This window comes from Oncorhynchus mykiss, chromosome 30 (assembly GCF_013265735.2).
Source record: "Oncorhynchus mykiss isolate Arlee chromosome 30, USDA_OmykA_1.1, whole genome shotgun sequence".
In the NCBI taxonomy this organism is placed as follows: Eukaryota; Metazoa; Chordata; class Actinopteri; order Salmoniformes; family Salmonidae; genus Oncorhynchus; species Oncorhynchus mykiss.
Genome location: NC_050570.1, coordinates 3,873,935 through 3,886,921, shown reverse-complemented (window position 1 = coordinate 3,886,921; position 12,987 = coordinate 3,873,935). Strand labels below are relative to the sequence as shown.

Below are 12,987 nucleotides of genomic sequence, written 5' to 3'. Positions count from 1 at the left end.
AGGGGAGGTAGTGGTCCTCATGTGGAGGTAGTGGACTACATGGGGAATAGGGGAGGTAGTGGTCCTCATGTGGAGGTAGTGGACTACATGGGGAGGTAGTGGACTACATGGGGAGGTAGTGGACTACATGGGGAATAGGGGATACTTATTTTCCACCATAATTTGCAAATAAATTCATAAAAAATCCTACAATGTGATTTTCTGGAGAAAAAAAATCTCATTTTATCTGTCATAGTGGGTACCTATAGTGGGTACCTATGATGAATATTACAGGCCTCTCTTTATATAGTGGTCTGTGTGTATATAGTGGTCTGTGTGTATATAGTGGTCTGTGTGAGTGGTCTGTGTGTATAGAGTGGTCTGTGTGTATATAGTGGTCTGTGTGTATATAGTGGTCTGTGTGTATATAGTGGTCTGTGTATATAGTAGTCTGTGTGTATATAGTGGTCTGTGTGTATAATGGTCTGTGTGTTAACTGCAGGTGTCGACTTCCAGATGCGTGCTGTGACACTGGGCTCCACCACCATCGCTCTTCAGCTCTGGGATACTGCAGGACAGGAGAGGTTTGTGTGTGTGTGTGTGTGTGTGTCAGTGGAGGCTCCTCTGAGGAGGAAGGGGAGGACAATCTTCCTCAGTGAATTTCAGAAAAATAAATTATGTGAAACAAAAAGTTCTTATCTTATTTAGATACAACTATAGTAAATATATTCACCTGACCAAATAATTGATTAAAACCCTGTTTTGCAAACAAGGTCTACAGTAGCCTCAACAGCACTCTGTAGGGTAACACCATGGTGTAGCCGGAGGACAGCTAGCTTCCGTCCTCCTCTGGGTACATTGACTTCAATACAAAACCTTGGAGGCTCATGGTTCTCACACCGTTCCATAGACTTTTACTGTATTTATGACAACTTCCTGGAGGATGTCCTCCAACCTATCAGAGATCTTGCAGCCTGAGCTGACATGTTGTCCACCCAATCAAAGGATCAGATAATGAATCTAGTACTGAAAGCATAAGCTACAGCTAGCTAGCACTGCAGTGTGCACATGTGGTGAGTAGTTAGAACTAGAGAGAGAGCTATATTTCGTTGTGTATATCTTTTTCACTTTTATTTACTTAGCTAGCGAATGCAGCTAGCTAGTTTAGCCTACTCAAACACCTGGCTAAAACAGAGAGGGATGCTATGTTAGCTAGCGGGCTATGGCTATCCAACAAAGAGGGATGCTATGTTAGCTAATTGGCTATGGCTATCAAACAGAGAGGGATGCTATGTTAGCTAGCGGGCTATGGCTATCAAACAGAGAGGGATGCTATGTTAGCTAGCGGGCTAAGGCTATCAAACAGAGAGGGATGCTATGTTAGCTAGCGGGCTAAGGCTATCAAACAGAGAGGGATGCTATGTCCAGTCGCAATTTAACGGCTCAGACACGAGACGTATGTGGCAGGGTCTACAGGAAATCCCGGACTACAAAAACAGCCACGTCACTGATACCGACGTCACGCTTCCAGACAAACTAAACACCTTCTTTGCCCACTTTGATGATAGTACAGTGCCACCGTCGCGGCCCGCTAACAAGGACTGCCCCCCCCCCTCTCCTTCTCCATGGCTGACGTGAGTAAAACATTTAAACATGTTAACTCTCTCAAGTCTTCCGGCCCAGACGGCATCCCTAGCTGCATTCCTCAGAGCATGCGCAGACCAGCTGGCTGGTGTGTTTACGGACATATTCAATCACTCCCTATCCCAGTCTGTTGTCCCTTCAAGATGGCTACCATTGTTCCTGTACCCAAGAAGGCAAAGATAACTGAACTAAATGGTGTGTGTGTGCTCAGCCCCCTCCTGTACTCCCTGTTCACCTACGACTGCGTGGCCATGCACGCCTCCAACTCAATCATCAAATTTGCAGATGACACAACAGTAGTGGGCTTGATTACCAACAATGATGAGACAGCCTACAGGGAGGAGGTGAGGGCCAGGAAAACAACCTCAGACTCAATATCAACAAAACAAAGGAGATGATTGTGGACTTCAGGAAACAGCAGAGGGAGCACCCCCCTATCCACATCGACGGGACAGTTGTGGAGAAGTTGGAGAGTTTTAAGCTCCTGGGCGTACACATCACAGACAAACTGATATGGTCCACCCACACAGACAGCGTGGTAAAGAAGGCGCAACAGCGTGGCCTGGTATGGCAGCTGCACCGCCCTCAACCGCAAGGCTCTCCAGAGGGTGGTGCGATCTGCACAACGCATTCACCCGGGTCAAACTACCTTCCCTCCAGGACACCTACAGCACCCGATGTCACGGAAAGGCCAAAAAGGACAACAACCACCCGAGCCACTGCCCTTTCACACCACTACCATCCAGAAGACGAGGTCAGTACAGGTGCATCACAGCTGGGACCGAGAGATTGAAAAACAGCTTCTATCTCAAGGCCATCAGACTGCTAAACAGCCATCACTAACTCAGAGAGGCTGCTTCCTAAATTAGAGACCTGATCACTGGACACTTTAATAAATGGATCACTAGTCACTTTAAACAACGCCACTTTAAATAATTCTGCTTTAATCATGTTTACATATCTTACATTACTCATCTCTTATGTATATACTGCATTTTATACCATCTACTGCACCTTGCCTATGTCGCTCGGCCGTCGCTAATCCATATACTGATATGTGTATCAGGTAGTTGTTGGGGAATCGTTAGATTACTTGTTAGATATTGCTGCACTGTCGGAACTAGAAGCACAAGCATTTCGCTACACTCGCATCTGCTAACCATGTGTATGTGACCAATAAAATGTGATTTTATTTGTTAGCTAGCTGGCTCTGACTATCCTACACTGGAACTTCCAAGTTAAGGTAAGGTTTTGGTTTTATTAATTAATTGCCAGTGTAACTGCTAAACTGCTTACTGACTGTACTGCATGAATGTAGCGGGTTTACCAATGCGGTAGTTCTATTATCCATGGTCACTATGACGTTACTTTAGCTAATATGGTGACGATGACGTAGGCTGTGTGTAGCGGTTATGATATGAAGGTTTTGACGCCTGGCCACAGACAGCTGATGCGTTTGTGCATTGAAGTCCACAAGCGAAGGAGAAAAAGGTGAGAGGAGGGGAGCGCGTAGATGCGAGAAGTAATTATATAATGATTAAAGGGATCATGCTGTTTGTGTGTGGCTGCTATGAAAATGAACTGTGTTTGCGTGTGATCAGGGGGTGTATTCATTCCGCCGATTCTGTTGAAAAACATTTCTCAAATGGAACAAAACGGGGATAAACATACCTGAATTTGTCCAATAGAAACGCTCGTTTGCAACTGTTGGACTAATGATTACACCCTAGATCAGCTAGATGCAGGCAAGAGTGTCCAAGTCGATATTGAATGTGTCACTGTCTGCCACCTTGATTACTAATATGTCTGTCGGCCTGTGTGCTCCTATGTTGTAAACTTTAATTCATATAATAGGTTGTAGCAACCACATGATGGGTACAGGGAAAATGTTAGTATCATGTAGTAGCCTAAACCTATCACTGTTACATTAACCTGTGTGAATGGAATATGAATGAGAGTCATCCAATATGCTCTAATACAAATAATGAAATATACTAATCCTCCCTCATCTTAAATGGCACCAACCGCCACTGGTCTGTGTGTGTGTGTGTGTGTCTGTGTGTCTCTGTGTGTCTCTGTGTGTCTGTGTGTGTCTGTGTGTGTGTGTGTGTGTGTGTGTGTGTCTGTCTGTGTGTGTCTGTGTGTGTTTGTGTGTAGTCATTTTGTCCTGTTTCTTTTCTTCATGTCCAAGGTTCCGCAGCATTACCCAGCAGTACTATCGCAAGGCTGATGGAATCCTCACCATGTATGACATCACTGACTCCGCCTCCTTCTCCGCGGTCAGAGGGTGGATGGACCTTGTGCAGGTGAGTGAATGGACAGGTGAAGGGGCAAATAAATTATTGCAGTTTTTTGCATACAACCCCATCACGTGACAGGCTGTTGGGTAATATGAATTTGCATACAACCCCATCATGTGACAAGTTGTTGGGTAATATGAATTTGCATACAACCCCATCATGTGACAGGCCATTGGGTAAAATGAGTTTCATGTTAATTATATAATATGTCTATGATAGTAACATGTTAATTATGTAATATGTCTATGATTGTAACATGTTAATTATATAATATGTCTATGATAGTAACATGTTAATTATATAATATGTCTATGATAGTAACATGTTAATTATGTAATATGTCTATGATAGTAACATGTTAATTATATAATATGTCTGTGATAGTAACATGTTAATTATATATTATGTCTATTATAGTAACATGTTAATTATATATTATGTCTGGTAGTAACCTGCTCCTCTTCTGTACTAGGAAAGGATGTCTGAGGGGGCGGTCTTGATGCTGCTGGGAAACAAAATGGACTTATCAGAAGATCAGAAGAGGGAGGTTACCACCAGAGAGGGACAGCGATTGGCTGAGGTAAGATTATATTCTGATGACTGATGAGTCTTCAGGACTTCTAATGGCTGAGGTTGTTTTTACTACTATGTGCACCTAAACTCAGCGAAAAAAGAAACGTCCCCTTTTCAGAACCCTGTCTTTCAAAGATAATTCGTAAAAATCCAAATAACTTCACAGATCTTCATTGTAAAGGGTTTAAACACTGTTTCCCATGCTTGGTCAATGAACCATAAACAATTAATGAACATGCACCTGTGGAACAGTCGTTAAGACTCTAACAGCTTACAGACAGTAGGCAATTAAGGTCACAGTTATGAAAACTTAGGACACTAAAGAGACCTTTCTACTGACTCTGAAAAATGCCAAAGGAAAGATGCCCAGGGTCCCTACTAATCTGCGTGAATGTGCCTTAGGCCTGCTGCATGGAGGCATGAGGACTGCAGATGTGGTCAGGTCAATGAATTACAATGTCTGCACTGTGAGACGCCTAAGACAGCGCTACACGGAGACAGGATGGACAGCTGATCGTCCTCGCAGTGGCAGACCACGTGTAACAACACCTGCACAGGATCGGTACATCCGAACACCACACCTGCAGGACAGGTACAGGATGGCAACAACAACTGCCCAAGTTACACCAGGAACACACAATCCCTCCATCAGTGCTCAGACTGTCTGCAATAGGCTGAGAGAGGCTGGACTGAGGGCTTGTAGGCCTGTTGTAAGGCAGATCCTCACCAGACATCACCGGCAACAACGTCGCCTATGGGCACAAACCCACCGTTGCTGGACCAGACAGGACTAGCAAAAAGTGCTCTTCACTGATGAGTCACGGTTTTGTCTAACCAGGGGTGATGGTCGGATTCGTGTTAATCATTTCGAAGGAATGAGCGTTACAACGAGGCCTGTATTCTGGAGCGGGATCGATTTGGAGGTGGAGGGTCCGTCATGGTCTGGGGCAGTGTGTCACAGCATCATCGGATTGAGCTTGTTGTCATTGCAGGCAATCTCAACGCTGTGCGTTACAGGGAAGACATCCTCCCTCATGTGGTACCCTTCCTGCAGGCTCATCCTGACATGACCCTCCAGCATGACAATTCCACCAGCCATACTGCTTGTTCTGTGAGTGATTTCCCCCAAGACAGGAATGTCAGTGTTCTGCCATGGCCAGCGAAGAGCCCGAATCTCAATCCCATTGAGCACGTCTGGGACCTGTTGGATCGGAGGGTGAGGGCTAGGACCAATCCCCCCAGAAATGTCCTGGGAAACTTGCATGTGCCTTGGTGGAAGAGTGGGGTAACATTTCACAGCAAGAATTGGCAAATCTGGTGCAGTCCATGAGGAGGAGATGCACTGCAGTACTTAATGCAGCTGGTGGCCACAACAAATACTGACTGGTACTTTTGATTTCGACAGCATTGCCCAGCAGTACTATGTTCAGGGACACATTATTCCATTTCTGTTAGTCACATGTCTGTGGAACTTGTTCGGTTTATGTCTCAGTTGTTGAATCTTGTTATGTTCATACAAATATTTACACATGTTAAGTTTGTTGAAAATAAACGCAGTTGACAGTGAGAGGACGTTTCTCTTTTTGCTGAGTTTATATTTAGATTGGTTTACTACAAGTTTACTATGTTTACTACTATGCACTACTATATTTAGTTTAGTTTACTATGTGTACTACTATAACTACTGTGTACTTCTATATTCAGTTTAGTTTACTACGTGTACTACTATAACTACTGTGTACTTCTATATTTAGTTTAGTTTACTACGTGTACTACTATAACTACTGTGTACTTCTATATTTAGTGTACTATGTGTACTACTATAACTACTGTGCACTTCTATATTCAGTTTAGTTTACTATGTGTGTGGCGTGAGGTGATGTGGTGTGGTGTAGTGTGGTGATGTTGTGTGGTGTAGTGTGGTGATGTTGTGTGGTCTGGTGTGGTGTGGTGTAGTGTGGTGTGGCATGAGGTGGTGTGGTGTAGTGTGGCGTGAGGTGATGTTGTGTACTGTAGTGTGGCGTGAGGTGATGTTGTGTACTGTAGTGTGGCGTGAGATGATGTTGTGTACTGTAGTGTGGCGTGAGATGAGGTGGTGTGGTGTAGTGTGGCGTGAGGTGATGTTGTGTGGCGTGAGGTGATGTGTGTGGTGTAGTGTGGCGTGAGGTGATGTTGTGTGGTGTAGTGTGGCGTGAGGTGATGTTGTGTGGTGTAGTGTGGCGTGAGGTGATGTTGTGTGGTGTAGTGTGGTGTGAGGTGATGTTGTGTCCTGTTGTGTGGCGTGAAGTGATGTAGTGTGGCGTGAGGTGATGTTGTGTGGTGTAGTGTGGTGTGAGGTGATGTTGTGTCCTGTTGTGTGGCGTGAGGTGATGTTGTGTGGTGTAGTGTGGTGTGAGGTGATGTTGTGTCCTGTAGTGTGGCGTGAGGTGATGTTGTGTGGTGTAGTGTGGCGTGAAGTGATGTGGTGTAGTGTGGCGTGAGGTGATGTTGTGTGGTGTAGTGTGGTGTGAGGTGATGTTGTGTCCTGTTGTGTGGCGTGAAGTGATGTTGTGTGGTGTAGTGTGGCGTGAGGTGATGTTGTGTGGTGTAGTGTGGTGTGAGGTGATGTTGTGTCCTGTTGTGTGGCGTGAGGTGATGTTGTGTGGTGTAGTGTGGCGTGAGGTGATGTTGTGTCCTGTAGTGTGGCGTGAGGTGATGTTGTGTGGTGTAGTGTGGCGTGAAGTGATGTTGTGTGGTGTAGTGTGGCGTGAAGTGATGTTGTGTGATGTTGTGTGGCGTGAAGTGATGTTGTGTGGTGTAGTGTGGCGTGAGGTGATGTTGTGTCCTGTTGTGTTTTCTCTACAGCAGGACAATGCAGTGTTCTATGAGTGTAGTGCAAAGAGTGGATACAACATAGAGGAACTGATGACACAGCTGGCATGGTATGTAACATCATTACAGCTGGTATGGTATGTAACATAATTACAGCTGGTATGGTATGTAACATAATTACAGCTGGTATGGTATGTAACATCATTACAGCTGGTATGGTATGTAACATCATTACAGCTGGTATGGTATGTAACATCATTACAGCTGGTATGGTATGTAACATCATTACAGCTGGTATGGTATGTAACATCATTACAGCTGGTATGGTATGTAACATCATTACAGCTGGTATGGTATGTAACATCATTACAGCTGGTATGGTATGTAACATCATTACAGCTGGTATGGTATGTAACATCATTACAGCTGGTATGGTATGTAACATCATTACAGCTGGTATGGTATGTAACATAATTACAGCTGGTATGGTATGTAACATCATTACAGCTGGTATGGTATGTAACATCATTACAGCTGGTATGGTATGTAAAATCATTACAGCTGGTATGGTATGTAACATCATTACAGCTGGTATGGTATGTAACATCATTACAGCTGGTATGGTATGTAACATCATTACAGCTGGTATGGTATGTAACATAATTACAGCTGGTATGGTATGTAACATAATTACAGCTGGTATGGTATGTAACATCATTACAGCTGGTATGGTATGTAACATCATTACAGCTGCTATGGTATGTAACATCATTACAGCTGGTATGGTATGTAACATCATTACAGCTGGTATGGTATGTAACATCATTACAGCTGGTATGGTATGTAACATCATTACAGCTGGTATGGTATGTAACATCATTACAGCTGGTATGGTATGTAACATCATTACAGCTGGTATGGTATGTAACATCATTACAGCTGGTATGGTATGTAACATCATTACAGCTGGTATGGTATGTAACATCATTACAGCTGGTATGGTATGTAACATCATTACTGCTGGTATGGTATGTAACATCATTACTGCTGGTATGGTATGTAACATCATTACAGCTGGTATGGTATGTAACATAATTACAGCTGGTATGGTATGTAACATCATTACAGATGTCGTTCTCCCCCTGAACAAGGCAGTTAGCCCACTGTTCCCCTGAACAAGGCAGTTAACCCACTGTTCCCCGGTAGGCTGTCATTGTAAATAAGAATTTGGTCTTAACTGACTTGCCTGGTTAAATTAAAAAAGCATCAGTCTGGTCCTTTTAGCGAAAATATATCTTTACCCGAAACATCTCTCTATATTTTCTGCTTCTTCCATAGGTTGTTATCGGCCCAGCAGGATCAGCAATGTGAGGAGACTCTCCATCTGTCAGCTGACCACTCCAACAGAGACAACAGGAAGAGCTGTTGCAAGTAGGACAGGAACATAGAGCTAGACAGAGGGCTTATATTTGTATCTGTGCCATAATGGCTGTTGTGACATCATGGGCAGCGCCATTGTGGACTTTCTCCATTTTTAAAGTGGGACATTTTCTTCTTATTTTGTGTTTTATAAAAAGCATTTTTATCTACACCGAACAAAAATATAAACTCAACATGTAAAGTGTTGGTCTCATGTTTCATGAGCTGAAATAAAAGATCACAGAAATGTTCCATACGCACAAAAACCTTATTTCTCTCAAATGTTTTGGACAGATTTGTTGACATCCCTGTTAGTGAGCATTTCTCCTTTGCAAAGATAATCCATCCACCTGACAGGTGTGGTATATCAAGAACCTGATTAAACAGCATGATCATTACACAGGTGCACCTTGTGCTAGGGACAATAAAAGGCCACTCTAAAATGTGCAGTTTTGTCACGCAACACAACGCCACAGATGTCTCAAGTTGAGAGAGCGTGCAATTGGCATGCTGACTGCAGGAATGTCCACCAGAACTGTTGCCAGAGAATTAAATGTTCATTTCTCTATCATAAGCCGCCTCCAACGTCATTTTAGAGAATTTGGCAGTACTTCCATCCGGCCTCACAACCACAAACTACTTGTAACCACGCCAACCCAGGACCTCCACATCCGGCTTCTTCTCCTGCAGATCAAAATCAGACGATGATTCAGTAAAATCGTTGAAATTGTTGTATGTTGCGTTTTTTATGTTTTTGTCCAGTGTAATATTGGTGATTTAGCGCCACCTGCAGTGCTGGAGTTTTGAACCATTTATTTTACATTGGGGGGAAAATGCATTAATTTATTTTGGCCAATAGATGGCAGTAATGTAACATAAAGCTATTTAAAAATATATATATGTGTAACCCACTTTGAAGAAGAAGGCAATGCTCTGATCATTGACAGATGGCTCCCAACCCATAGAAATCCCCACCCCAGTTGACTACTTTAAAATGGCGGAAGCCCTCAATGACAATGTCCATGCTAAAATGGGTTCTAAATCCATCCACAGTCCTCTTTCTACTTCTATAGACAGGAAACCGGAAACAGTAGGGACTCATCCATGGTCCAAAGCTGTTCTAGCAACATGTGTAAGAGAGTGAACGGTGAGATTAGGGTACGATACCATTAACCTAAGCACTTAGAAATACTCTTCTTCACTGTGTATTTTACAAGTGTATGTGGGCCTATAAAACACTGTTAGACATATACAGTAAATACAAACAGTTCTGATGAAGTTTACTGTAAATATATTTTATAGACTGATACATCTTCTATGTAAATATGTTTACTGTAATTATATTTTATAGACTGATATAACATTGTCTATGTTATTATGTTTACTGTAATGTATTGTATAAACTGCCTCATTGTCTATGTAAATATGTTTACTGTAATTATATTTTATAGACTGATACAACATCGTCTATATAAATATGTTTACTGTAATGTATTCTATAGACTGATACATTGTCTATGTAAATATGTTTACTGTAATGTATTCTATAGACTGATACATTGTCTATGTAAATATGTTTACTGTAATGTATTCTATAGACTGATACATTGTCTATGTAAATATTGTTGTTGTGATACTAATAAAGTTATTGATAAGTAACTATACGTCCTCTGTACTTCTGCATCAAATCTCTTCCCTTCAGCCTCTGTGTCCTTCATTATTATAGTGTTTGGCAACTATTGACCAATAAGTCAAGAACACAGAACAGCCTGCTAGAAACAGCCTGGTGGTAACAGTCTACTGGTGGTAACATTCTACTGGTGGTAACAGTCTGGTGGTGGTAACAGTCTGGTGGTAACAGTCTGGTGGTGGTAACAGTCTCGTGGTGGTAACAGTCTGGTGGTGGTAACAGTCTGGTGGTGGTAACAGTCTGGTGGTAACTGTCTGGTGGTGGTAACAGTCTGGTGGTGGTAACAGTCTGGTGGTGGTAACTGTCTGGTAGTAACAGTCTGGTGGTAAGAGTCTGGTGGTGGTAACAGTCTGGTGGTGGTAACAGTGTGGTGGTAACAGTCTGGTGGTAACAATCTAGTGGTAACAGTCTGGTGGTGGTAACAGTCTGGTGGTGATAACAGTCTGGTGGTGGTAACAGTCTGGTGGTGGTACCAGTCTGGTGGTGGTAACAGTCTGGTGGTAACAGTCTGGTGGTGGTAACAGTCTGGTGGTGGTAACGGTCTACTGGTTGTAACGGTCTACTGGTGGTAACAGTCTACTGGTGGTAACAGTCTACTGGTGGTAACAGTCTGGTGGTAACAGTCTGGTGGTAACAGTCTGGTGGTGGTAACAGTCTACTGGTGGTAACAGTCTGGTGGTGGTAACAGTCTGGTCCTTCATTATTCTGTGTCCTCTGTGTCCTTCATTATTATAGTGTTTGGCAACTATTGACCAATAAGTCAAGAACACAGAACAGCCTGCTAGAAACAGCCTGGTGGTAACAGTCTACTGGTGGTAACATTCTACTGGTGGTAACAGTCTGGTGGTGGTAACAGTCTGGTGGTAACAGTCTGGTGGTGGTAACAGTCTGGTGGTGGTAACAGTCTGGTGGTGGTAACAGTCTGGTGGTGGTAACAGTCTGGTGGTGGTAACAGTCTGGTGGTAACTGTCTGGTGGTGGTAACAGTCTGGTGGTGGTAACAGTCTGGTGGTGGTAACTGTCTGGTAGTAACAGTCTGGTGGTGGTAACAGTCTGGTGGTGGTAACAGTCTACTGGTGGTAACAGTCTGGTGGTGGTAACAGTCTGGTGGTAACAGTCTGGTGGTGGTAACAGTCTGGTGGTGGTAACAGTCTGGTGGTGGTAACAGTCTGGTGGTGGTAACAGTCTGGTGGTGGTAACAGTATACTGGTGGTAACAGTCTGGTGGTGGTAACAGTCTGGTGGTAACAGTCTGGTGGTGGTAACAGTCTGGTGGTAAGAGTCTGGTGGTGGTAACAGTCTGGTGGTAACTGTCTGGTGGTGGTAACTGTCTGGTGGTGGTAACAGTCTGGTGGTAAGAGTCTGGTGGTGTTAACAGTCTGGTGGTGTTAACAGTCTGGTGGTGGCAACAGTCTGGTGGTAACAGTCTGGTGGTGGTAACAGTCTGGTGGTGGTAACAGTCTGGTGGTAACAGTCGGGTGGTAACAGTCTGGTGGTAACAGTCGGGTGGTAACAGTCTGGTGGTAACAGTCTGGTGGTGGTAACAGTCTACTGGTGGTAACAGTCTACTGGTGGTAACTGTCTGGTGGTAACTGTCTGGTGGTGGTAACAGTCTGGTGGTGGTAACAGTCTGGTGGTGGTAACTGTCTGGTGGTGGTAACAGTCTGGTGGTGGTAACAGTCTGGTGGTGGTAACTGTCTGGTGGTGGTAACTGTCTGGTGGTAACTGTCTGGTGGTAACAGTCTGGTGGTAACAGTCTGGTGGTAACAGTCTGGTGGTGGTAACAGTCTGGTGGTAACAGTCTGGTGGTGGTAACAGTCTGGTGGTAACAGTCTGGTGGTGGTAACAGTCTGGTGGTAACAGTCTGGTGGTGGTAACTGTCTGGTGGTAACTGTCTGGTGGTGGTAACTGTCTGGTGGTGGTAACTGTCTGGTGGTGGTAACTGTCTGGTGGTGGTAACAGCCTGGTGGTGGTAACAGTCTGGTGGTGGTAGAAGTCGGGTGGTGGTAACAGTCTGGTGGTGGTAACAGTCTGGTGGTAACAGTCTGGTGGTGGTAACAGTCTGGTGGTGGTAACTGTCTAGTGGTAACAGTCTGGTGGTAACAGTCTGGTGGTGGTAACAGTCTGGTTGGTGGTAACAGTCTGGTTGGTGGTAACAGTCTGGTGGTGGTAACAGTCTGGTGGTAACAGCCTGGTGGTGGTAACAGTCTGGTGGTGGTAACAGTCTGGTGGTGGTAACTGTCTGGTGGTGGTAACAGTCTGGTGGTGGTAACAGTCTGGTGGTGGTAACAGTCTGGTGGTGGTAACAGTCTGGTGGTGGTAAGGTGGTGGTAACAGTCTGGTGGTGGTAACAGTCTGGTGGTGGTAACAGTGTGGTGGTAACAGTCGGGTGGTAACAGTCTGGTGGTAACAGTCTGGTGGTGGTAACGGTCTACTGGTGGTAACGGTCTACTGGTGGTAACAGTCTACTGGTGGTAACAGTCTGGTGGTAACAGTCTGGTGGTAACAGTCTGGTGGTGGTAACAGTCTACTGGTGGTAACAGTCTGGTGGTGGTAAAAGTCTGGTGGTAACA

The 12,987-nt window shown here is 44.3% G+C and overlaps 1 protein-coding gene across 8 annotated transcripts in view; it reads left to right on the top strand.

Annotated features, from left to right (window-relative positions):
- cracr2b (calcium release activated channel regulator 2B) overlaps window positions 1-9,023 on the top strand; it is a 43,016-nt gene extending 33,993 nt beyond the window's left edge. For 6 of the 8 annotated variants that reach the window (XM_036968654.1, XM_036968652.1, XM_036968655.1 and 3 more), the window contains exons 15-19: window positions 482-563; window positions 3,815-3,929; window positions 4,396-4,503; window positions 7,341-7,417; window positions 8,646-9,023. In XM_036968654.1, coding sequence (XP_036824549.1) covers window positions 482-563; window positions 3,815-3,929; window positions 4,396-4,503; window positions 7,341-7,417; window positions 8,646-8,742 — 479 coding nt within the window. In that variant the 3' untranslated portion in view covers window positions 8,743-9,023. Of the gene's footprint in view, window positions 1-481; window positions 564-3,814; window positions 3,930-4,395; window positions 4,504-4,898; window positions 5,040-7,340; window positions 7,418-8,645 lie in introns of those variants that run through there. The other 2 variants (XM_036968656.1, XM_036968659.1) reach the window with 2 other exon arrangements.
- The last annotated feature ends 3,964 nt before the right edge of the window (window positions 9,024-12,987 follow it).